The 25,151-nt window shown below is 33.7% G+C and overlaps 1 protein-coding gene across 1 annotated transcript; it reads left to right on the top strand.

Moving 5' to 3' along the window:
* Positions 1–24,548, top strand: LOC144850420 (uncharacterized). The gene is made up of 16 exons (XM_078707696.1): positions 1–1,093; positions 13,464–13,626; positions 15,761–15,885; positions 16,078–16,275; positions 16,669–16,820; positions 18,320–18,388; positions 18,708–18,822; positions 19,358–20,033; positions 20,493–20,682; positions 21,042–21,243; positions 21,573–21,784; positions 22,212–22,434; positions 22,838–23,023; positions 23,382–23,534; positions 23,919–24,122; positions 24,360–24,548. The coding sequence occupies exons 1-16, from the start codon at positions 1–3 to the stop codon at positions 24,416–24,418; spliced, it is 4,020 nt and encodes a 1,339-aa protein (XP_078563822.1). The 3' UTR covers positions 24,419–24,548.
* The last annotated feature ends 603 nt before the right edge of the window (positions 24,549–25,151 follow it).

The following is a 25,151-nucleotide window of genomic DNA, read 5'->3' on the forward strand; positions in this document are numbered from 1 at the left end:
ATGTCAATAGCGAATCATTTATTTATGGTAAAATCCTTAGTACACCGTCGAAATAATAAATTAAATGGCAACCATATTAAGTACATTAACAAGTCGTTCGGTCTGAAAACAACGAAAGATAGTCTTGGAAGACTGATTATTTCAACGCCTAAGTCAAATGTTGTAGTACAAACGACTGATGAACCCAATGACTGGTGGCTGGAGGAATACCAACTAAGGTTACACCATAACAAGCTTGTAGAAGAGAGACATAATGAGGTAGATGATAGGATTATAAATGCCGCCAACATAATTCTAAAGAGAAACTATCCAGAAACACGAGGATTACAAGACACCATCTATCAACAGCAAATGCACAATTTTGTCAAGACTACACAATATGTTCAATTTATAAACCTGAGAAACTCGCACTGGATTACAATATCAGACAAGCATTGGTACCAACAACTTACCAATAGTAACGTCGATGTGTACGATAGTTTACAGACATTGAATCCAAGAAATTACCCATTAGAATTGACTCAGGTAGCATGCAAGTTGATGGAACCTAGCGTTTCTAACATGAATTTTCACGTACATGGTGTACAGCAACAACCTTATGCAAGTAACACTTGTGGCCATTTTTGTATTGCATTTGCTGCTGCACTGTGTGCAGGAAAAGATCCATCAACACTACGATTTGAAGAAGACGAGAGGGTTGTTAGGCGAAAGCTTGTTGAAGCATTTGAGAAGGGAGATTTGCGTGGATATTTAGAAAAGGATAACTGCCACAATGCCCCTGCATCAAGGATGTCCGCAATACCTCTGACAAACTGCTGCAACACACCCATCACTCCAGAAGTCATCAACTGCTCTACATGCCACAAGCCTTATCATAAGAAATGCATAACAAATGCCATGTGCGAAAGATGTACTCATAAAAAGAAAATATATGATCAACAAGAGCGGTTACGAACCGAAGCAAGAAGAGAGACCCACAAGCAAGACCAACAGATGGTTAAGGACATACATTCGCTCTACAACTACATAAATACTATTGTATACTTGGGAAAGTTACCCAAGGCCGAGGATCATGTGTTTCTTGTACCTTTAGGTAATGTTTACGGAGAAACACTTCAATTGCATAAGAATAAAATTGGTTCCTCATCAATAATAAATATTAATAGTAAAAATGCTGCAGATTCGACGAGTGAATTGTTTAATACTATGGCTCATGAAATGATCCATATGAAAATTTTTCTTGATGGAATTAGAGATGACCGGCAGCATGGGAAAGTTTTCATGAAAATGGGAAGAACATCAGTAGCCATAATAAATCAGCACAGCAATTCACTCCCTGGTAAATTTAAAGGAATACACATTGACAGAATAGTTGCTCACTAATAACATTTGTATTGACACAACGTTTTTGAGAGAAATTTAACCAAAAAAATAAATCTAATTGAGCATGATAAACCTTACAGAAAATGCGAAGCACTGGCTGTAATCATATTTTAATATCAACATAATTATTAGCCCTAAACTATGCCTATTTGGAGTACGAAATAACGCAATTAAAGCACTAATTAATACTATGTTACTAATATGCAGACACACGATTTGTCAATGATATCACTTTGTTTATAGCTGGAAATTAATGATTCGGCGTGTACGTTTGATTTTAAACCATTGAGTTACTATAATAACTCAAGGATTCCATCATGTGGTCGAAATTCTATGTGGAATTACTGCATGTGACTGTAGATTAATACCCGCGGTCTGTGGTAAAAAAAAAAACAAAAAAAAACAAATAAAAAACAAATAAAGAAAAAAAGAAAAAAAAAAGGATAAAAAGAAGGAAAAGAAGCAACAATCTGTATTAATTATATTAATAAATATCCTGTAGGCCTACTCTTTCTTGATGTGGTACTACAAAAAAATAAATCTAATTAAGCATGATAAACCTTACAGAAAATGCGAAGCACTGGCTGTAATCATAATTATTTTAATATCAACATAATTATTAGCCCTAAACTATGCCTATTTGGAGTAGGAAATAACGCAATTAAAGCACTAATTAATACTATGTTACTAATATGCAGACACACGATTTGTCAATGATATCACTTTGTTTATAGCTGTAAATTAATGATTCGGTGTGTACGTTTGATTTTAAACCATTGAGTTACTATAATAACTCAAGGATTCCATCATGTGGTCGAAATTCTATGTGGAATTACTGCATGTGACTGTAGATTAATACCCGCGGTCTGTGGTAAAAAAAAAAAATAAAAAGGATAAAAAAAAGGAAAAGAAGCGACAATCTGTATTAATTATATTAATAAATATCCTGTAGGCCTACTCTTTCTTGATGTGGTACTACTTTCTTTTGTGGTTTTTATGGTTGGAATTTAATATAATATACTGTAGTTTTTAACGATTAACATAAGTAGACATAATAAATCAGCATAGCAATTCACTCCCTGGTAAATTTAAAGGAATACACATTAATAGAATAGTTGCTCACTAATAACATTTGTATAGAAAGTTTTTGAGAGAAATTTAACCAAAAAATAAATCTAATTGAGCACGATAAACCTTACAGAAAATGCGAAGCACTGGCTGTAATCATATTTTAATATCAACATAATTATTAGCCCTAAACTATGCCTATTTGGAGTAGGAAATAACGCAATTAAAGCACTAATTAATACTATGTTACTAATATGCAAACACTCGTATACTATTGTAAAATGAGAAAAATTAGGCCAAATATTGCACGATTTGTCAATGATATCACTTTGTTTATAGCTGGAAATTAATGATTCGGCGTGTACGTTTGATTTTAAACCATTGAGTTACTATAATAACTCAAGGATTCCATCATGTGGTCGAAATTCCATGTGGAATTACTGCATGTGACGGTAGATTAATACCCGCGGTCTGTGGTAAAAAAAAAAAAAACAAATAAAGAAAAAAAGAAAAAAAAGGATAAAAAGAAGGAAAAGAAGCGACAACCTGTATTAATTATATTAATAAATATCCTGTACTCTTTCTTGATGTGGTATAATGATGGCGGTGCCGGTACTACTTTCTGTTGTGGTTTTTATGGTTGAAATTTAATATAATATACTGTAGTTTTTAACGTTAGATAAAAATGTATAGAATCAGTGAAAATTTACTTTAGAGGTAAATTGGAACCATTTCACTCACTAAATGTTCATTATACTTAAAAATAGCTGATAAAGGTGTCACATATTTACCAACCTGTACAAAATATTTCCAGGCTGAGTACCGTAATTATTTTAAGGGGATAAGAGCCTATTTTGAGCCTGAATTTTACCTGTGGGACGATAGATTAATACTCGTGGTCTGTGGTCGAAAAAAAGGTTAAAAAAAGATAAAAAGGTAGAGATAGAGAAGGAAAGAAAAAGAAATTAAAGATGATAAAAAAAAAAAAAGAAGTGACAACCTGTATTGATTATATTAATAAATATCATGTACTCTTTCTTGATGTGGTATAATAATGGCGGTGCCGGTACTACTTTCTGTTGTGGTTTTTATGGTTGAAATTTAATATAATATACTGTAGTTTTTAACGTAAGATAAATGTATAGATTCAGTGAAAATTTACTTTAGAAGTAAATTGGAACCACATCCCTTACTAAATGTTTATTATACTTAAAAATAGCTGATAACGGTGTTAATTATTTAATTAATAGAACACTTTTCCACTTCAAATGTATTTATAAATGTTATTATTATGTACATTTTGTAATGTTTTCAGATTAGAAGTTTGAACTTTATTAAAGATTTTAAAACAAAAAAAAGTTTCTTATGTTTTTTTAATGTTTTGCCTTCTCTATATTGTACAGCTTCCCTATTTTAGACACAGTATTTCCCCATTCTGGACAGAAATTTCTTTATTTTGGACAAATCGGATTTCTCTATATTGGACAGCTTCCCCATCTTGGACACAGCACTTCCCCATTCTGGACAGAAATTTCCCCATTCTGGACAGAAATTTCCCCATTTTGGACAAATCGGATTTCTCTATATTGGACAGCTTGCCTAATTTTTAACACAGCATAAGCCCATCCTGGACAGAAATTTCCCCATTTTGGACACGATATAGCGCCACCACTTCCCCATCCTGGACAGAAATTTCCCCATTTTGGACACGATATAGCGCCACCACTTCCCCATCCTGGACAGAAATTTCCCCATTTTGGACACGATATAGCGCCACCACTTCCCCATCTTGGACAGAAATTTCCCCATTTTGGACAAATCGGATTTCTCTATATTGGACAGCTTCCCCATCTTGGACACGACTATAGCGCCACCTATCGCTTTTGTCCTTATTCTTGACAAAATATTTCCCCATTCTGGACAGAAATTTCCCCATCTTGGACAAAATTCACCACACCTATTGTAATATTGCGACCGTTTGATATACAGCATACTCGTTTTTGACGACGTAATTGAACATTGTTTATTAACAGACAGTGAAGTTAGATTGTTTCCTAAAATGGCCTGTTGAAAAATCGTCTGTTTTTTTGTTTCTACCTTTCTACATTTAAGTAAAGGTATGTTATTAATATTATTTTAGTATTTACCAATGCTGTCAATGTAAAGGGTTTCGCCGACAGTTGTTTCCGACTTGGGATATACAGTAGTCCAAGAGCATTATTTTTTGATTATTATTCAAAGTGAAGTTTTATTGGAGAGGCGTTTATTCAAATAAATACCATCCTAATAATTAAAACATTATTTAATTTAAACATCTTTTGAAACTAACTACCGTGACAGAGTGGGCCGTTTCGGCCCAAGAAAGAAGACATTACGGCTTGCAACATGGGCAGACATCTCGGTCCTAACGGGACACAGATAGCCTACAGTTATTCCTGCCAGCTTACTCAATAAAACTCGGCTACCGGGATTTCACTCGATTTTAAACAAAATGTCTTATCATCAAATCTCCCTATGTAATTTTATAATACAATATATTCAGATTCTTTATGGCGTATATTTAATTTAATTTTTATTAATTTGCAGTATAATTTTTATTTTTTAACTACTGTACCTTCACACGCGCGGTCCGTTCCTAAAATAAACAAAAAAATGAAATGGCTATATATAGCCACCAATGGCCAACTTAAGCTCCAGTCCTACTTTCGGTTTTTTTGTCTTCCAAAGGGACACTGTATTGTTTGATGGAAAGTGCCTGTTTCCAGTCACCTTTAGGTCTATCATTTATTTTAACTGCTCTCTTGTGTATAAAAGAGAGAAAATAGTTGAAACCAGGTTGTTGCAAGGTGAACCCGGAAATGACTTTGACCGCGAAGAATTGAAATTGAGTTGAAAATCTACTGTTGAAATCATAAATTTTGTTAAAAAACTCTTTATAATATCTTCCTAAGATAGAAATATGGAACAATATCGTAATAGTGAAAACTAATCTTATCAAATTTACATTTCACGGTACATCTGAGGTAGATCAGGTAGGTATCCAAGGCAGAGATTTGTACCGAAGTTTTTACATTGTGCTCGCCGATGTCAGAATTAACCATAATTTATATATAGAAGCATGTGTATGCGAATTTGGTGCAATGGTTATGTAACCAGCCTTTCAACTAACAATAGTATTAGTTGACTAACAATAGAGCAGCAACGCCAAAAACAAACGGGTGAATTTTAAAGAAATAGGTTTTTTAAAACTACTCGTATTAAAAAATCTGTAAATTAAATCAAATTATGTTTTAAAATTACAAATCACAAATAGTAACTCTTGGCTCTTGTGGACAAGTAGTTATCGAGAAAATGCAATTTCAGTATACTTTAAGACTGCTCGCCGACTTTTTGAAAATCCTGTCCTATCTTTTAACACTAGCAGGTCTGAAAATAATATTTAAAACTGGTCCAGAATTGGGACCGTGGTCCGGATTGCCTCCAAAATTTAATGGAGTGGTTCTTGACCACATATCTATCTGTATTTTGGTAAATATCTTGTAATTATGTTTTGAGTAATCCTGCTAACAAACAAACAGACAAACAGACAAACGCGATCGATTATAATTATATACCTTCTTGGCGGAGGTAAATTAGTGTTTTTGTTAAAATCATGTCGTTATTTTCTTCATATTTCAAGAAAAATTATATAAACTAGATCTTAGATCATTAGATTATAGAATTATTAGTGTATAGAAACTAGATTATTATCATTATTATCGAAAATAGACCCCTAGATGGTACGCTCGCTTCGCTCGTGATACCATCTAGCTCGAATACAATAGAACCCACGGGGACATTTTTGGGACACTAAACAAAAAAGGAAGTGTCCCCTTAATTGGGGTATTCGGAAATAAAGGTAATAACGAATACTGGATACCATAAAGAACAGTTAATTGATGTGGACTCAAGAAATTGAGGAGAAATGGAAAGTTAACTACGGAGATTAGGCGGCATGGGGTGGTGGTGATGGAATCGCAGTAATAAAGTTGATTGTATTTATACAGTATAAGAACCACACTAAATAAATACAGAAAGACATTCGGCGATCGGAGACGCTAGCTCTTATTTAGTAACAAATTAAATTGTAGTCTACTAAGTCTATTAAGCTAGGGATTATCAAACAGTTTGCTAAATATTTAGGGCTAGCCATCGGTTGCGGTGTTAAAATTCCTGGAAAAATGTGTGTGAACAAAACTGGATCGAATTTCTGTCATGAGGATCTATCTAGACTTATTTTTTCGAATAAATGTACGTACCTATCAGATACACTTGTTTTGTGTCGTATAACAAATACGTACTGTAATAGTTACTGAAGTTAGTATTACAACCTCGTCAATGGATGAAAAAATAAATATGACGTATATGTTTATTCACTCATTTATGAAAAAGCATTTCAAATGTCGTTTACAGGAACGAATAAATAGACACGTTGATTTATGTACTCAACTAAAATTAGCACACTGGGAATTACTTCCGAAAGAAAAACTTGTCACAAAATGAGACCAATTGTTTGAGTCAAATTTAAACAAACTTAATTTGTGTTTTGTATGTAACATTATGGTTAAGGGATGGGGAAGAGAATGGGTGCAATTTTTAAATATATTATTTATCCATTCAGTAATGAAATATTAATTTCGTGTTTTCATAATATACCACTAAATACAGTAAAACATTGCGATTTAATACTTTGTTAAAACTGTCATCGTCATAGTCGATTGAAATAGTGTACATGAAACGTTACACCACTACGACGTTTATATTTTTTTGTAATTACAGTATTAATTAATACAAACGTTGAGAAGCAACTGTCAGTAATAAAGTTTATTTGTATATGTGTTTACATAACAATTTGTGAAAAACACCTCTATTCGAGGCAAATTGTAAATTCGCTTTAATCGTCAATAAATAATTATTTAACTCAATTTAATTAGTAGACCTAATGGTTTTCAATTGTTTCTTAGAGCCAATTCATACTTAAGTTGGTTACTACCCACCAAAGTTCCGCGTTTAGAGCATGTGGTCCTTCGTACTGTATTCCTAACCACTACGGGTATTACAACGCTACTCATGTCATTGAGGGGAGGACGGTTGTGTGGGTGGTGGTTTAACTGCAAAAATATCTATATCCAACCTCTGCAGCACAGATTGAAAAAAAATGGATCGAATTTCTGTTATGAGTGTACTTAACTTGCCTTTGTGTTATTACGACGCCTGAGGGAATAGACGCTTGTGGAAGAGAGATTGAAATGTTCCATTTATCGCAAATCAATAAATTTGTATAAACGTATATTAAATCTATCAAAACATTTTTTTTAAAGAAAATCGGCCTCTTCAACATTATGAGGCTGTACCCGAGCTGTTCAACCAGTTTTTAGCTACCCACTCTATAATAGTAGAATGAAGTAGACCACGTACGCCAACTCGAATCAAACGGCATGATAACGAGCGATGCCAAGAGATATGAAACTGCTTTAACAAACAATATATATAATTCAAAAGGTGCAATAACAAAAAGACCGCACACGCAGACTCCCGGCACAACATAATAATTGTTGACTATAATTCAAACTCACCCTAAGGGTTAAAAATAACAATATAGATGATAAAAACTGCATAATATCTCACACGATACCATTAAATATAGATTTTGCTCAGCCTACCCATCGTACGCGCAATGCGCAAAGTGAAAAACAAATGACGTCATAACAATAGCGTTAGTTATAATATTGCGACCGTTTGATATACAGCATATTCGTTTTTGACGACGTAATTGAATATTGTTTATTAACAGACAGTGAAGTTAGATTGTTTCAAAAAATGGCCTGTTGGAAATTCCTCTGTTTTTTTGTTTCCACCTTTCTACATTTAAGTAAAGGTATGTTATTAATATTATTTTAGTATTTACCAATGCTGTCAATGTAAAGGTAACTGCTTCTACATTGAGAAAGAAACTTGGATGTTTATGCTCTTCAAGTAAGCTACTGTGTATTTTAGGAATTCAATATGAATTACTTCGTTATTATTTTAAAAAAACATTTTCCGGAATTTAGTTTGTTAACATTACTAAACATTTTTTCAAAATGTATTTACACATTAACATTTCTATTTTCCTTGTGGTTCTTGTTATTCGTTCGTACATTGGTGACTGTAAATGAATCAAATATATCGGTAACTAGATATGGTATTAATTATTTTTTCCTAAAGCATTATACAATCAACCACATGTACGCATATCGAGTAAAAATATTGGCACGTCGAAGCCTGGTTTCCATTAAATCGCTACGCTGTATCGCCGACAGTTGTCCCCGACTTGGGATATAGTCCAAGAGCATTAGAGTTTGACCCGCAAATGTCTGGTAACAAGCTGATTTTTTTCAGGAAAGGTCCAGAACGGTCAAATAGTTCACACTATGCACATCCCTATTTGCTCTAACAGAAAAAGTCTAATTATATAGACAATTTGTTTACACAATTAATTAATCTTTCTTAAACATCCACTAAAAATGCAGTACTGTACTTAGAAAAATATAATTTTTTTCAATTTAACCCCAAAAATAAAAAAAATCATTGAGAGAAAAACTTTGTTCGTCGGTAACTGGCGTTACATGAGTAAACAAGAAAGGCACTGAGTGCATACCTCCGTCTACTGTAAAATTCTCTTACATAAGATTTCTCCGGGAAATGCTGTGTGTGATTTAGGCTAATTTCACTACAAGCATGTGTATGCGAATTTGGTGTAATGGTTATGTAACCAGCCTAACAATAGTATCAGTTGACTAACAATAGAACAGCAACGCCAAAAACAAACGGGTGAATTTAATTAATTAGTTTTTTTGGACAAGTAGTTATCGAGAAAATTCAATTTCAATATACTTGTTACTTTAAGACTACTCGCCGGCTTTTGAAAATTCTGTTCTATCTTTTAACACTAGCAGGTATGAAAATCATACTAAAAAGTGGTCCAGAATTGGAATGGTCCTTGACCACATATCTATCTGTATTTTCATTTTGGTAAAGATCTTGTAATTACTTTTTGAGTAATCCTGCTAACAAACAAACGCGATCAATTACTAACTAGGCCTAACCTACTAGGCATATAGTATTAGGCCTATAGGCCTGATAGCTAGGCCTAGCCTAGGTCCAGTGATGGTGGTGGTGATGGTGATGATGACATCAATATGATGACCAACTGCATGTTGATGTACATTATTATTTGGCCTAGCTAGCCCTATTTAGAGCTTTCAGGTAGGCTAGGCTATAGACCTAGCTAGTAGGCAAGTAGGCTAGGCCTTAACTAGGCTATAGGCTAGTAGTAGACAGGTGCCAGGCCTACTGTACCTGGAAAAGTGTCTTTCAGGTGTGAAAGACACTTAAAGTGGAGCTACACTCAGACTTTCTCAGCTTATATTATGTTTAAGTATGTTTAATTGAAAGTGATTACATACAAAAAACAGGGAAGATAGGGCAATATTTTCCAAAAACTAATTTCTAAAAAATCGGTCAGAAAATAGTGTTTTTTACTACATTACACTTTTTCAGTAACTTAGGGGTTATTAGTTTACAATACACTTAGCGACTGACGCGTTTTAGTCGCCGGTGTCTCCCCTTTGGTAAATTATGTGTTGGAAAATGATGAATCAATTTTATACCAGGGAGGCAATTAATACGATTTGTTTAGGCCCAAGTAATATTTCCGATAAAAATGTCAGCATAATTTACATGTATTGTAACATCATGATTTGCACTGTACAACAACAGCATAATAATCTTAATCAAATTGCTTATTAATTTTAAGCTAGGCCTAGCTAAATCGTCTGCTCAGCCTAGCTAGCTAGCCTTGAATTCATGTCTAGGTAGGACTGTTAGTCATGGGTTCGAAAATGCTTGGTCGTTTCGTCCCATTTATCGTTCCTGGGTTTTCTCGCACATTAAGAATTGTGCAACACAAAATTCTCTACAAAACAAGACTGGTATTGCTCAGAATAGTAAAGAATAGTAACGGATGTGGAAGCTTAGGTCTGACTGAAAAGCAACTATTCAGGCACCCTATCATGGCCCATGGGTAGGCCGAGATTGGGTGCCAGAACAAACTTCACTGCTGTAAGGCTATCAGGCAGCCTAGCTAGAGGCCAAGCAGCATCGTTACATACCTAGATTCTAGTAGGCCTAGGCCTAGCTTTATTGAATATATATCCACGTCTTTCTCATCAAATCTCGTTAAATTTGACATTTTAGTAATAATCTCATAATCACTTATTACACTGTGAAACATGATAGGGTCACATCCAGAATGTTTTAATATACTTTTCGCCCGTCAAAAATAACATCGCGACAATAACAGATCGCCAGCTGCAGTGTGAAAAATGTCGTGAGAAATGTCACGTGATCATACTCCCTAGCAAAATAAAAAAAACCCAATTGGACCCAACGGGGGAAGTGTCTATTTACGCGAAATTGCGCAATGTATACGCAATAACATAAAATTACATATAAAAACATTTTACTTTTTTTTTTTATAGGAATATTCAAATATACCCCCTTTTGCATGTAAAAGAATAGGAAATTACAAAGGTATCCCCCCAAGACGCAAAAAGGCGTGATTTTCAAGAAAATCATACTCATTGAAAAAATTTTCAAAAAAATATGTATATATAATATAAGTATGAGGGATGATATTTTTAAAGAATAGTTGAAATGTATGAAAAATAGCAATTTTCTGGGTGGAGCTCCACTTTAAGGCAACAATTATTTTAATATTGCGATAGTGGGACTGAACAATGCTTGTAAGAAACCTGTTATTGCAAATGTGGAGTGAATGCTTTTAATAATTTTAATTTTAATAATTGATTTTGTCTTTTTTATTGACTTATTTCCACTTTATTTAGAGAGGGTAACCCTTCTAGCTGAATCCTCAAGCCAACTAGTAGTATTCAGAGGCCTTTAATTTTTAAAATATAAGCATATATTATACTTAACTTTGTTTAACTCTTTACAACATTGAATATAAAACAAATACGATAGAATATATTTTTAAAACTTAAATTCTATGGAATTAATGATGAACTAATATTGAAATACTCTTTTAAAACAGTTGGTAATACATAATATAAATGTGTCTCAAAAAAACTAAAAGAACGACGGAAACACTCCTTTCAGTACGTACCTGTAAGTCACCTTTTGAAGCAGCGTTAGTCCTCTAGAACTTTGAAAAATCGGTTTTTTTTGCATAGGTATTGTATTTGATTTGTTCATGCGTTTATTTATGAATCAGTAAAGAATTGTATCCCAATAATTAATGTTTAATTAATTAATTAATGTTAAATAGAATAATAATTAGGGCGTTAATGTTTAATTTTGTTATACTTATTGTTTATTTAGGTGTTATATACAAGTAAACATTTTTTTAAATATTTTAATAATACAGGTGATGTTATGTTTGTAGTCAACCTGGATCCTCCTGGAATATATATGACCAACATTAGTTCCAGTGACAGCATAAGTTTAATTTTTGAACCAGTTATTCATAATGTCGGATTAACCAAACCATGCGCTGTCGATTATGATACCAGCACATCAACATTGTATTGGTCTGATATCAGCAAGGACACCATTGAACGGGTTTCACTTGTCACTAACCAACATGAAGTGTTTTTGTCTTTGGGATCAAATTCTAGTAATATTCTATTCATTTTTATATAAATTAGGGAAAATAAGCATCATGATATTTTTTATACTTTTAAATCAAATTGTATGCGAAAGAAATGTATTTTTTTGTTAATGTTTATTTATTGTTTAAGAATATGCCTAATTATTTGGTAGCAAGTTTATAATTTCGTTAGATTTACATAGCCCAAATAGACCAACTCTTCAGAGTTATTTCAAGGTTGAACCAAACGTTGTTAAACTAAACGTTGTTTAATCATCATAAATAAACGTTTGAGGATACTAAAGAAAAATAATGTCGTTAAGAAATTTACGTTTTACCTCTATTTGCAAAAGTGATGTTATAAATAAGCAACCATTTATCAATTCGTCTGATTTCAGTAAGCGTTGATAACAGATTTGAGGTTAGGAAAGATAGCGCCTATAGTCCAAAGGCGTAGCTGAAGTTAAATCATTTTACAGCATATTTATAAGTTATATAGGCCAATCTTTTAGTTCCCGCTTTCGCAAACAAAAATCTTTCTTTTGTCATTTCTTCTGCATACAAGAACTAAAAAACCTGGGATAATAAAGGGAATAAAACAATCAATAAACACTAGAAATCAAAACACCGAACATAATTAATAATAAAACCTACAGAAATAAACGTAACAACGAATTCAATTAGGCCTACAACTAAATAGTAAAAGTAACTATTAAAAACAACATGCAATACAATCAATATATCATGTTCTGTAAAAATAAAGACATTATCTAATTCTTTTGTAAACAAATTGCCACGAAAGTACTACTTGACTGCAATAAGATCAATGTTAAACCCAAGCTATCTCTGGCAATGCCACTGACTATATCTAAGGGATCCCTCTACAACTTATTTTTACCAAAATCTGCAAAAGATATTCTTAATCTATATATAAATTTACGTAAGGGAAAAATTCGGTAAATCGCGCCTTACTTCTAGAATGTTTACTCGATGGTATATAAAGTTGGTTCATACATTCGGTACTGATTTTAACCACCTGATGTACAGTAACCCTGTTTACTCATTAAATTGAGTTAGATAATTAGTTATTGACAATTAAAACGAATTTAGGTTCAACGATTTGCCCCAAATAGAGGTGTTTTCCGATCGTGGTATACACTGTCTAATGGATGTCCATCTTGAAAAATACCATCACACAATAATACGAGGATGCTTCGCATTCTACGGTAATTGTTTTTAAAGATAAAAACCGGTTGAACAGCTCGAGTAAAGTAAATTTCTTATGTTGAGATTGCAGTAATTGTTTAATTGTCATTATTTTAAGCTGTGCATGGTTTAGCCGTTGATGGAGCTGGAAAAAAACTTTATTGGATAGATGGTGGCGAAGACCGAATTGAAGTAATCAATCTGAATGGAACAAACAGAACAATTCTTTTTGACACAGGATTAGACGATCCACATGCGATTGAGATAGATACAGCTAACGGGTATGTCACTCTCTTAACGTACATATATCTTGCTTTTTCACTCACCCAAAGGAGATAAAATATTTTATCACATTTCGGGTATTCTGTATATTATTAATGCATCTAAACCATCTATATATAAATTATGGTTAATTCTGACATAGGCGAGCACAATGCAAAAACTTCGGTACAAATCTCCGCCTTGGATACCTACCTTATCTATCTCAGATGTACCGCGAAACGTAGATTTGATAACATTAATGTGCAGTTCGACGCTATTTTTCCATATTTCTATCTTAGCAAGATATTATAAAGAGTTTTTTAACAACATTTATGATTTCAACAGTAGATTTTCTACTCAATTTCAATTCTTGGCGGTCAAGTTATTTCCGGGTTTATGATAAGCTCACCTTGCAGCAACTTGGTTTCAACTATTTTCTCTCTTTTATACACAAGGGAGCAGTTAAAATAATAGATTTGACCCTAAAGGTGACTGGAAACAGGCACTTTCCATCAATCAATACAGTGTCCCTTTGGAAGACGGAAGAAAAAAACAGATACTATAGTAGGACTGGAGCTTAAGTTGGCCATTAGTCATAGCCATTTTAGTTTTTTGTTTATTTTAGGAACGGACCGCGCGTGTGAAAGGTACAGTAGTTAAAAAATAAAAATTATACTGCAAATTAATAAAGATCAAATTAAATATACGCCATAAAGAATCGGAATATATTGTGGGGAATAGTATTATAAAATTACATAGGGAGATTTGATGATAAGACATTAATCGAGTGAAATCCCGATAGCTGAGTTTTATTAAGTAAGCTGGCAGGAATAACTGTAGGCTATCTGTGTCCTGTTAGGACCGAGATGTCTGCCCATGTTGCAAGCCGTAATGTCTTCTTTCTTGGGCCGAAATGGCCCACTCTGTCACGGCAGTTAGTTTCAAAAGATGTTTAAATTAAATAATGTATTAATACTTAGGATGATATTTATTTGAATAAACGCCTCTCCAATAAAACATCACTTTGAATAATAATCACCACCTCTCCCCCACTCCCCCGCCAACCCAACTATCTAATAAACGTCCATCCCATCCACATTTATAATAACACAATTATACTATTTGTAGTAGAATTCATCGCACTGTTAGCTACAATTTACCAAGCATTTGTTATTCTTGTTTACCACTTTTCATATCTATTAGATAGAGGATTTCATTTGATTATAAATGTTACCATATTATTAAAACTAAACAATTTAACATATATCCCTCGAATAAGCCCCTCCCTCGAGTCTATAAGGGCCCTACCAAATAATAAAGACTATACTTTAAAATGTTATTAATCATCTAAGACACTGTGAAACAGAATAGTTTAGTTTTACGAATGTCAAGCATTTTCAATAATGGTAACCGACAGAAAACGTAAAAGAAGAACATTATCATTCCGAGAACCATCGTCTACACTTCCTAGAGGGGGAGCGAGCGAAGCGAGCTCACCCTCTAGTACAATTAAATTCGTTAAAAATTAATAAGAATGTTTAAAAAAAGAATAATTGCCTTTTCGTTTAAAACATTCAATGAATTGAATTTCATTCTCAACTTAAGCAGTTTTGTAAGTTTCTATACTTTTCATTTACACCCGATTCTCTGTACCGTATCGTACAATCTGTCCAGTATAGACAAATACATTGTTACATGTTTCACATGGCGCATGTACTATGTTATGGTTAAAGTTAGGGCAGGCTTATACAGGTGTCACATGTGATACAGATATAACACTCTATTGAACCACTTGTACTGTATCATAATCTAAATTAGTAATAAATCTGGATGGAACGTACATATCTAACGGGTAGTGCCACCTTCTATACACAGTAAACCTCTTTTCACATTGGATCAACTATGAACTTCTCATTTCCATTCTTTTGATTCTTCCTTTTGATTGGTAAGCAAAAACGTAATAATAATAGTGCATTAATACCACTCAATAAAGGCAATAATACAGATTTATTAACATTTCTTTTCACATATTCGTAAATCATTAATAACTAATCTGCTTCAGTAATTTTCAATATACTTTTGTTTCCGTGGAAGGGATGTGAACTACTTGTAACAGAACGTTAATGTAGTAACATAGATTATACTTATACTTAGATACCTGTACTGGACTGATAAAGAAAAACATAGGATAGAGCGAGCGAAGTTAAATGACTTGAGTACAAGGACCGACTTGGTGACAAGTGTATCAGGCGTAACCGGACTTGTTTTAGCAGTTCCCGGTAAGTTACTGTATGACCATGAATGCATGTAAGTTATATAATAGTAGTACCGTATGTGATTATATGTAGACTATTAGTAACTATTTCTAATGCTGATTATTGATGCCTGAACATAAAGTCGCTTACTATAAACAACATGATTTTACCTAACGTTGCTTACTTTACCTACATGTGTTTTTAACTATTCTCTAGATGGAAAGATGTATTGGGGTGATTTTAGGAGTAAGTTACTTGAGGAAGCTCACCTTGACGGAACTAACAGAAGAACGATTATAACTGGGCTGAATGACTTGTATAAAATTGATATTTATGGAAACTATCTGTACTGGACAGGTTATCATGGTGGTATATATCGATTTGATATAACAACTGGAGTATCATCACGACAGAGTAACGATAGTCGACTTAATAAACCAAGAGGCTTATATATTTTAAAAAGTAAATATTCTCTTTTAATATTCAAATGAAATTGCTAACTCAAATTGTAGTTATAGATGCAAATGGCACACTTTCCAGCAAAAAAAAAAACCAAAATAATTAATATTAGATGAGCCATTTCACTTTTTAAAAAACGCTATAAAATGTAATTGATTACAAATAATTAAATAATCTGATAGCAGACCATCGTATAGATACATAATACATCTGATTGTATACTTGCAACTTTATTGGTCAATTGTGCCTCGTTAAATAGTGCAGTCAACGAATAAACATTAATTATTTGTATAATAATTCTTATTTTTATTTTTATTGTTTATTGATACCGGCAACGTATACTTTCAGCTCCTGCCATCATGGATGCGAGCGCAAACGTAGCAGATTCGACAATCTACTACGGAATTGGAGATGAAGTGAAGACGGACTTCTTGGTGAAAACTACTGGGTTGACATCAGAAACAGGCTTTAAAGTCACTCTTAAAGCTGAGAATATGGAGGTAATAACTAAAATACATACTAAACTTTGTATATACAGTGTTTCTGACCATGCCATTAATTTATATATCAAATGTCTATATTTAATCTTTTTTTTTCTATTTTTGGTTATTCTCAATTTAAGTCGTTCTTTTTCTTCTACATCCGTTTCTCTTAGGAATGTGTTGCCATCAGGCAACTTCCACCAGTGTCTTCAAATCTCTCCTCAAAACCCACCTTTTGAATGTTTAATTTTCTAAATTTGTCTGTCAATGTAAAGCGCATTGAGGCTTTCAGCATAATGCGCTATATCAAGGATGATTATTTGGCCGTAATGTTTTCACTTCGTTGTTGTTTTTTTTTTATTTATTTATATCATATTTCATGGTACCAAAAACAAGACCGACGCAGTGGTAACACACACACAAAATAAATATAAAAATCAAATTCTGCAATTAAAAATTCATTGTTCTAAGTAATTTAACAATGGTAAACAATTTATGGTAATAAAGATAATAAAGATATTTAAAGATGTATTAAATTGTCCCCCTGAACAATTTGGTGATTAACCTACATTAAAAATACAGGAAGGCTATAAATTGCATAAATCTTCATTTTTCATTTGTTTGGGGGGTAAACACATCTTTAATAAGTTTGATTTCAGTTTTAAAAAAACACCATAGGCCTATATACACAACTTTCATAATTCAATACATTACATACACAATACCCAAATGTGAATATGTATAAAAAAATATAAGCGATCCTATTTCGATCAGAATTGCCTAACATTTGCCTTCGTTGTTTTTTTGGTGGTACCGTATCCATGCAATACTTGTATACATCATCGGAAATAACAATTATTAGCGTTTCAAAACTTGCACATTTGTTGACCTGTGCGTCGATGATTCTCAGCTGAGAATTCATATCAAGGGTATAAAGAGTTTATTATAGAATAAGTAGAATGGGAAAACTTCGTAGTCGCATACTGGGTGAAATTCGCGACGTCACATGTGTACGTGTAGGAGCGAGACGGTAATTCCGCGCGTGATTTGGATTTTCTATGCGTTTTGTATGGATTGCATTTTACACTTTAACTATACCTTTGAAATTTTTGAATTGAAATTAACAATTACAATTGTTGGAAATACATTTCTATATCATATTTCATCAGTGACACTGAGTTCTTAAAAACATCAACAAAAAAACGAATATAAAGACCCTAAACAAATGTTGGCCAGATTATAAAATCCACCGTAAGCCTACTGCGAACAATGGATTACATGTCTGTCCTACCGACGGACGTAAAATTAATGTGGCCATTTGAAACAAGCTACGAATTTATGTGTCGTATGTCGACATGGATAAATATACGTATACGTTAGTTTATCCGAGAAATAACACACGCGGAACACAATGTACTAAATACCGGTTGAGTGTAATTATTACCCGATTCAGCATAGTACAGTATATAGATACAGCACCGATAATCGGGTGGTAATTATAGTAACATCTTTTTCAGTTCGACTTTTCTGCAGATTCTTTTATATGGACTTTAACAGGAAACGGAAACACCGACTCAACCATGACGGTATGGTTCTGTTTTATATTTTCCTAATATACGGTATTGATAATGTTGTGATCAAAACCAAATAAGTTTGACGTGTGATTTTAGCAGTAAAAATATAACTTAATGTAATGGTATGTGAAACCATAGATATAGGTCTTTACTCTATAATTATATAATATAATAAAAAATTAAGCAGAACATCCGAATTTAATCTCAGAGATTCTATTTACATTACCGCTTAAGATTGCTGAGTTTCTTCTCGATTTGACCGATCTACTATGTTTTGTTTTTAAGTGAGATTTTCTATCAGATGTTGCTACGGATTCATTGTATTTTTCAGGGCGACTTCACGGTCATCCGGGTCTCCGCATCGGAAATTACGTTGTCTTTTAGTAATAATGATTACTTTTTATCTGACATTCAATTTGAAGGGACCATCACTTCTACTGTTAATGGTATTAATGAAATCGTTTTTTTACTTCAATAAACCAAAATAAATGTTGACGCTCTACTCAAAAATTGGTGTCGCCACCATTTAAGTGCAGATATTACCGTATCACTAGCAGTAACCCGTGATTCGCACGGTATTTTTCTGCCTTAATGTGTGGTTATATACTAATTCGCATGGGATGAGTAAGTATAATAAAAGCGCACTCTTCTCGGATAAAAGTTACTCTGACAAATAATTTAAACAACAAAACAAATTGTCAAGAATAACATTCAGAAATGTTTACGGCCATTTGATTTTTTTGAAGTATTCCTTCCTGTTCCTTTTTACCCATTAGTGTGCCAAATGTCCGGTTCGGATGAGATACGTAAACTTACGCGACCAATTTAATAGCATTAATATAGATTGTTGCTAACGCAACGAAATAAACGCTCAGTTTTATTTAAACTTCCCTTATTACATTAATTTCATTATTATTAACCAACTACATATTTTTGAAGAGGTTTTTTTAACGTTTTGTTTTCTAAATAAATTTATTTTAGCGAATGTCAAACCTGGAGCTATTTTACGTGTAACTATTATTGTTGAAATCAATGACACCGGTTTAGTCACGGCAGAGGGAACTACCGACGCAGTTTTCAGTAAACTACCGCATTTCGTGTTGAACATCACTGAGCAGTCTGCAGATGGTAATGTTTATGTTATGGTTGGTCAAAAGGTACATATGAACCTTATTGTTGAGTTTCCAAAAGGTACCGCTGATCCTACAATTGAAGTCACACTACCATACAACTTCACGACTAACAAGACAAGTGAGCAGTGGAGCATTAACTCAGTGTCCGTTTCGTATGTCAGTGACTCATTATCCTGTACATATTCGACTGAGTTCTGCTACTACGCTCCTCAGACGCAGTACATTGCTAACGATGATGATTTCGGCATCCTTAAAGACTGGTCGGTAACACAGTTCGACGGATTTATTGAAGTGAACGACCCAGATGCTTCCAATAACATTTTGGCGTTAGAAGTTGAAATTGTCCTAGACGATACAGACGCGGTGGTCAATGGATCAGAGCACTGGTTAGGACTAGGAATGCAGATTGGCGACGGAGCTCACATTTGGGTTGGAGAAGTACCAGTTTATACGCTGATTAATGAAGTCCCGAAGCCTAAGATGTCGTTCAAAATAACATACGAAACTAATTCCTTTTATAAAGGGTAAGTTTAGTATCGGATACAAGCAATGTAAGAATAATTGTTCTTATTATTTTAGAATTGTATGAATGAAATAAGATAAATTACAATGGTTCCAGGTTGACACTAGCGAAAACTATCAGAAATTATACACCTCTTATTGATACCACAGTACAGTAACGGTTGTAATAGATTTTGAACCGATTTTGCGCATGCGTTCAGCACGCCCATGGTGTCTACCATTGTGATATGCATTATTTAATTTGATCGTTGGCAATCATTGTTCATGTTTTGCGATTTTTAAATTAAGCGTTTGACATTTGGTTTGCGGCATTTGACATTTGGGTCGCGGCATTTGAGGTTTGGTTCGCGACATTATGGTCACATAATCACTCGTGACGTCCTATAAGTATTGGGATATTGTGATTGTGGTACCACTCTAATTTTATTTCGATAATAGTATTTGTTGTTTGTTATTTCCAGTGATGATGTAATACTACTGATTAGTATTTGGCACGATGACGATTCAACGGGAAAAGCAGTAGATGTAACTTTCACAATAATGACGTCGAAAAATGTGCGATATGTTAACCTTGAATCAGAATACACAGAGCTGTTCCAGCCACCAGCGGTAAACCCAAACATGTCTGGACCATCTCCTGTTCGATTTAATGTAAGTTATTCTCTACAATCAACCAGATTCAATTATGTGTAGGGCCCACGGTCAGCTTGGTTAATATTGTTTGGAAGAGTACTTTTTACTTAGTACTTCAGGTGTCTACCTATATTAATAAAGTGTAACGTCTGTCTGCATCAGGATAACAAATTAGATCTTGGCTGGGTGCGATTGTTCACTCTTCACTCTCAGATTTGTTATTATTTAAAAGGTTTACAGTTATTACAGCCTTTATTTTGATGGGTTGTGTGTTTCTCTTTCTCTGTTTAATGATAATGACTTATGATATAAGTGGACAGAGGTTTTCTAAATGAAATCAAAGACAATAGTAGTAACATTTCTCATGTATTTCACAGCTTGGAACCATTCAGATTGCCGCAAAACCAACTTTCCGTGTACGCCTAGGAATCGACAAAAACGGAAAAACTGCTCCGGGCACTCGTCACTTTGTTGGCGTGGCTGATTTGTTGTGGTTCTCAACTGCTACTAGCGCTAAAGTTCTTGGTTCCACAAAACAGTTTCAATTTAAGTATTCGGACAGACCAGATGTTGATGGTGGTAAGTTTACGATAGTGCGTTTAATAAGACGACCAAAACATTGACAATGTTTCTTTCACAACATTAGGCATTCTTATCAAATCTGAATTATGTTTATTATGATTGTAATATCGGTAAAGTATCGACAATTTGTCCTGTGACATAGAGAAGTTGTAGATACAGGATCACATGTGTATCATAACGATGACTTCCTCGACCAAACCAACTCGTTGATACAAGTTTACATGTGATCGATATTATTACGTTGAAATAAAGAGTGTGTCTATGATTCTTACAAACATAAATGGGCTGATTGTAATTATTCTATAACTCTTACACTGTACCTCTAGATTTATGTCGGTCTGGTTACACGCCTTACAAAGAAACGTGTTACAAAGTGTTCAACGACACGCTAGAAACTTGGGATGCAGCAAAGGCGGCCTGTGAAGCAGACAATGCGCAATTAGTCATGATTGAAGATACGTTTGAACAGCAATTTCTTCGAGGCTTCGTTCCACCACTCTCGCCATACAAATACTGGATTGGGCTGAAAGATGTTGGGGTGAGTATGGCTCAGAGACCCCGTGTCAATCTAAAATAAATATGTAATGTTTATTTTTATATTTATTATGTATTTTGTGTGTTTGGTAGCTTGATTACTTATTCAAAGGACCACAATGGAAATAAGTTTAATTAATTTTAAACTTTTTGTGTTATCCTTGTTATATCCATTTCTTTTGTCTATTTGTAAGTTTATTTGTTTTCTTGCCGTCTCTTGTTTTATCAAATTGTATTGTATATTTATATATATATATGGATATTTCGAAATAAATCAAATCAAATCACCTTAATGAACTAACCATGAACTGAATGAACTTAACGAGAAAGGGGACGTAACTTCGATAGGGCAAGTCTATAATTAATCACATGATCATGCCGTTTATTATACTTCTTATGACTTTTCAATTATAATAATGTATATGTTCTAGGGTACTGATACTTTCAAGTGGACAAACGGGTCATTAGCGTCTTTTACAAAATGGCTACCAAACAGACCCGGAACAAGTGCGACTGAAGACTGTGGAGCTGCCGCTTTTGTATATATCTACGATACAAGGGATGTCAGTACTGATCTTGGTGACTGGGACATAATGGACTGCACCGCTATCCTGCCAGCTATCTGCGAGTATCATACGTTAGATATTGAATACGGTACGCTAAATCCATGGTTCTTACGTACTGCACAAGACCGTGTTTCTGCAATCAAAAATTAACCGATAAACTTAACCGATAATTAACCGATATAAGTTCATGCGTTTAACTGATTCCGCTCCAGAAAAATTAACCGATAATTATCTCATTTAAATCGGATAATTATCGGATAAATGCAATAATGTTTTAAACTTTGACCACGGACAAATGGTTGCGTTGTGATTGGGCACTTGGTTGTTCGATAATGACTACATACTATCATAGACTTGATCGCCACAATAACACTCTAAAATGAGTTACAACTGCAATTTTTTAATAAAGAGACGCACAAATTGTCTATTAGGAAGACGGTTTCAGCAAAATAAGTAACGTTGTCCATTGTTATAGTACTTTTTTTCTTCAGAAACAGTACTAAGATATGCAAAAGAAGCTGTGATGAGGTACAGCAAATGGACCGAATCTCAGACAGGCGTCTGCCATTATGATGGGGGATCTAGACAGTGCGATGGTTGCGTGGCTGGTGCTCATAAGTGTGAAAACGGGAAACATACTGTGTGTGTCAGTGATCCTAGTAAATGCCCAGTTCCAGGTAAGTTTGAAATAAAGAGTCTTGACGGTATTGCTAATATATAACAAGAAGTTCCGTCGCATCATTAGAAAACTCTAAGAGCTTAAATATATTATAATACTTTTCAATCTACAATACATGTTTCAGTAATGACTAATGTTAAAACATATCTAAATTAGTTAAACTAATATATCTTAAAACCTCAAAAGAAACTAGTAAATGTTATCGACGCACTTTTACCAAAAATCCCCGAGCACGACTCGTTCCTATTTAACATGGTTTGGTTTTTATCCGTGTGACTTTTAGCAATTTGTCGAAGAATCAACACTTAAGAAATTTTTCACGCAATACTATCGAATTATTTTAATGATTTCGACAGATTATTATGACCGGGGTTTTGTCATAACTAAGAAGTTGGACGATCCGGATAACGACGTCATTTTTGCTTGTAACCCTTCAGTTAGACGTCTATCAGACAAGGTTGTTCCGTCCTGCTATGTACAAGATAATCCACCAGATGTACGCTGGAAAGGTAAAACAATGAGGATTGTTTCATAATGTCCCTTAAAGAATAGCACTGAGGCTGGCTAATATATCAAAACACTTAGAACTTCCATACGTAGAGCCTAACTGCCACGGGTCATCATACACATCGATATGGACAGCAAGAGGAATCTCTAACTTGATAAATCGAAATCTAATAGGCCTAACACTGACACTTTCTCCCTGAGATTTTTAGATTTGCAGACAACTATCAATGAATGGCTCGGCCTTTTATTTTTTCCTACTTTCGATTTAAAAAAAAGGCACATAAACAGAACATTGCATATATTAATATTTTTCTTATGTCAATGAAAAATACTTCCCTACTATTATCATTATAATAATGTATACAAATATAAATATGTTTCTATAGCTCTACCAATGAACCTACACAATGTCATTGGATCTGACCAGCTCACAGGAATTATCTATGGCATTCACATGGACATGCGCAGTTACATGCGCAGTAAAGATCATGGTGCAACGTGGGAGTTTATCAGTAAAGACGCCTGGGACTCTTTGACAAAAAGTTTGCCGGACTTCAAGACGGCTGGAACTAGTGAAGACAACTGGCTGTGTGAGTTTATATAATTATTTAGCTTCCACTAAGGTCTCATGGTCATGTACGTAATTTGACCAATCACAAGCGACGCCTCATCTGAACTGTCGCTTGTGATTGGTCAAATTTGAGCTACCTGTCTTTGCTTCAGTGTTTGAAATCATCAAATCAACTAGCAAGAATATATTTTTGTGATAATGATGATTAGGTTTTATGCTACTGTGCTTATTTAACACATTTCTATCTTTTCAACAGATGATGACAGTGGCCTGAAGTATAATGGAGTTTTGAAAATGAAAAAAGACTGCTGCTAAATCATGACATTTCAGCGGCCCGATTCTAAAGTCATTATTCAACTTTCGCAAATATTATGCAATATAGATTTCCGTCTTATTGTGGTTTTTAAATTCTATCGAAAATGTAACTTTGAAATTTACATTTTCGATTTATATTTAATTGTTTTAATTGTAATATGTTTGGTATTTGCATTGCGTATCAGAAAGTATTGCGATAAATTATTCAAAATTCAATTTTGTTTTCACATGAGTAAATAATTGTTTAATGCTCTTGAAAAATCAAAATGCAGGGCCACAGGTGGCGCTACGTAAAAATAATAAGAATTATATCAATTAGGAATATTTATATTTGTAGCTAGATTTTGTACATACCTAATATTTATTATTACTGTAATTACAGTACAGCTATTGTTATTTATCTTACGTATAATGAAATTTAATAATTCGAATTTTAAATCCTAAAAATGTATTTAAAATAGTAATATTGCAACTTGTCTGTTATTGAGTAACGTCAACAACACATTTGGGCGGATTAAACTACAGGCCTATTAAAGTGCACATCCTATATTTTAGTAAGGTCACTACAGTAGTTCTCATATTAGAAACATATGGAGGACGGTCGCTTGTTTTTTGACCTAACGTGCTACGGCCTAGGTCATCTTCTAAATCATCGAATTTGAGTTCACGAAAACATAAAAAGTTACTGTGTTTAAATACATATTTTATTATTGCTAATTGTAAAATGGTGTAT

This window comes from Antedon bifida, chromosome 8, assembly GCF_963402885.1.
Source record: "Antedon bifida chromosome 8, ecAntBifi1.1, whole genome shotgun sequence".
In the NCBI taxonomy this organism is placed as follows: domain Eukaryota; kingdom Metazoa; phylum Echinodermata; class Crinoidea; order Comatulida; family Antedonidae; genus Antedon; species Antedon bifida.